The 1,762-nt window shown below is 34.7% G+C and overlaps 1 protein-coding gene across 1 annotated transcript in view; it reads right to left on the reverse strand.

The window, feature by feature from the left end:
• The window catches only part of NEK5 (NIMA related kinase 5), a 52,810-nt gene that overhangs the window by 19,575 nt on the left and 31,473 nt on the right, over positions 1–1,762 (reverse strand). Inside the window, 1 exon segment of the mRNA XM_037732549.1 lies at positions 355–536. Within this exon segment, the coding sequence (XP_037588477.1) occupies positions 355–536 (182 nt within the window).

Below are 1,762 nucleotides of genomic sequence, written 5' to 3' on the forward strand. Positions count from 1 at the left end.
AAAGAAGGAAGGAAGGAAGGAAGGAAGGAAGGAAGGAAAGAAAGAAAGAAAGAAAGAAAGAAAGAAAGAAAGAAAGAAAGAAAGAAAGGAAGGAAGGAAGGAAGGAAAAGAAGGAAGGAAGGAAAGAGAAAGAAAGAGAAAGAAGAGAAAAAAAAAGAGAAGAAAGAAGAAAGAAAGAGAGAGAGAGAGAAAGAGAGAGAGAGAAAGAAAGATGTCAAGGGAACTATGTGTTTCAAATGAAGATTTGCAAAGTTCTTCTTGGATTATTTGTGTTAGGAAAATCTGGATTTCAGAATAATGAATGTTAATATACATTTTCATATAACCAAAGCTTAAGTTACACCACAACATTACCATTGAATTGCGGATAGGCCATGCCTCTCTTCCTGACTGTAATCCTCAACCTCAGTATTTTCTTGAGGAATAGGGTGATAACTTGGTTTGTGGGCTCTCCTCCTCAGCATATCAAGTTGAGCATAATAGTAATCAAAATGTCCACACACAGCAGCAAGTTTGGGCCTTCCTATAATTTTTATCTGAAGAAAAGAAGAGGGGATGTTTTTAAAAACCATAATACAAATTTATAATACTTGGCAATATGATAGTGACCATAGCTAAGAAAAGGCACTGAAGGCGTATTTTTGCTGTGTTTCTTCTACACTTGTTTTTCACTGTGAAATAATCTTAGAGTCCCCAAGCCTAGAGTACAAAAAGACCTAAGTACTATAGTATAGCGGTTTACAATTTTGCTAAGATATGGATATGAATCATGCACACTCCAAGATGAGTATGTGAAAAACACTTAGCTAGTGAGTATGCCCAGCCAACCCAAGATCCAAAACTAAACTCAGAATTATTGTTTTCTGTTTTTCATAAATTTGTTTATACCTTACTATATGAGGGAAAAAAAGTATTTGTAAAATTCATACATTTGGGGATTTGCAACATTTTAGTTTCTGATAAATTGACTAAATGCAAAATGGCATCATGGCTTAAAGAAAAGAAGATGCTGAATCAGAGTCATTATTCTAGAGAAAACATAAAAAAAGGTCATATAACAGCTGTCATGGGAATATTACCATCCCAGCTCTTACCACCCATCCCAACCAGAACAGAATGAAAACAGGAGAACCAGAAATGACAGTTTATCTCACAATTAAATAGAGGCCACTAGCTAGAAGACAAGAAACAGATCAAATATAAAAGCCAGTCGAGACCTTCTTGCTAAAGAGCAAAGTGGGGTCAATTTAACCTTAAATGTGGCAACTCTGTCCAGTTTACAGTTAAAAATAAAAAGAGAAAAAAAAGATGAAACTACTGGAACAACCTAGGAACGAATCATTGGGAATATGAATAACAAAAACAATTAAAACCAAAATGTCCTCATGTAGAGAGGTAACATATTATATTCTTTGTTCTTTTTACTGCTACATGGTTCATATATGTTGGATTGGACCATATGAAATTGCATATATTTGACCATCATTAATCTAGAAAAATGGCACCTTCATATAGTTCTATTTACATATTAAATGTATAAAATTTAGTTCATTAATCTAAACACAAATTATATGTTTATTTAAAAAAATTTTTTTTTAATTCTGAGACAGGATCTTGCTCTGTCACCCAACCTGGAGGGCAGTGGTGTGATCATGGCTCATTGCAGCTTCAAACTCCTGGGCTCCAGGGATCCCCTGCCTCATCCTCTCAAGTAACTGGGACTAGAGGAACATGCCACCGCATCCAGCTAATTTTTATTTTA

The sequence above is a fragment of the Cebus imitator genome, unplaced genomic scaffold (assembly GCF_001604975.1).
Source record: "Cebus imitator isolate Cc_AM_T3 unplaced genomic scaffold, Cebus_imitator-1.0 Scaffold453, whole genome shotgun sequence".
Taxonomy (NCBI): domain Eukaryota; kingdom Metazoa; phylum Chordata; class Mammalia; order Primates; family Cebidae; genus Cebus; species Cebus imitator.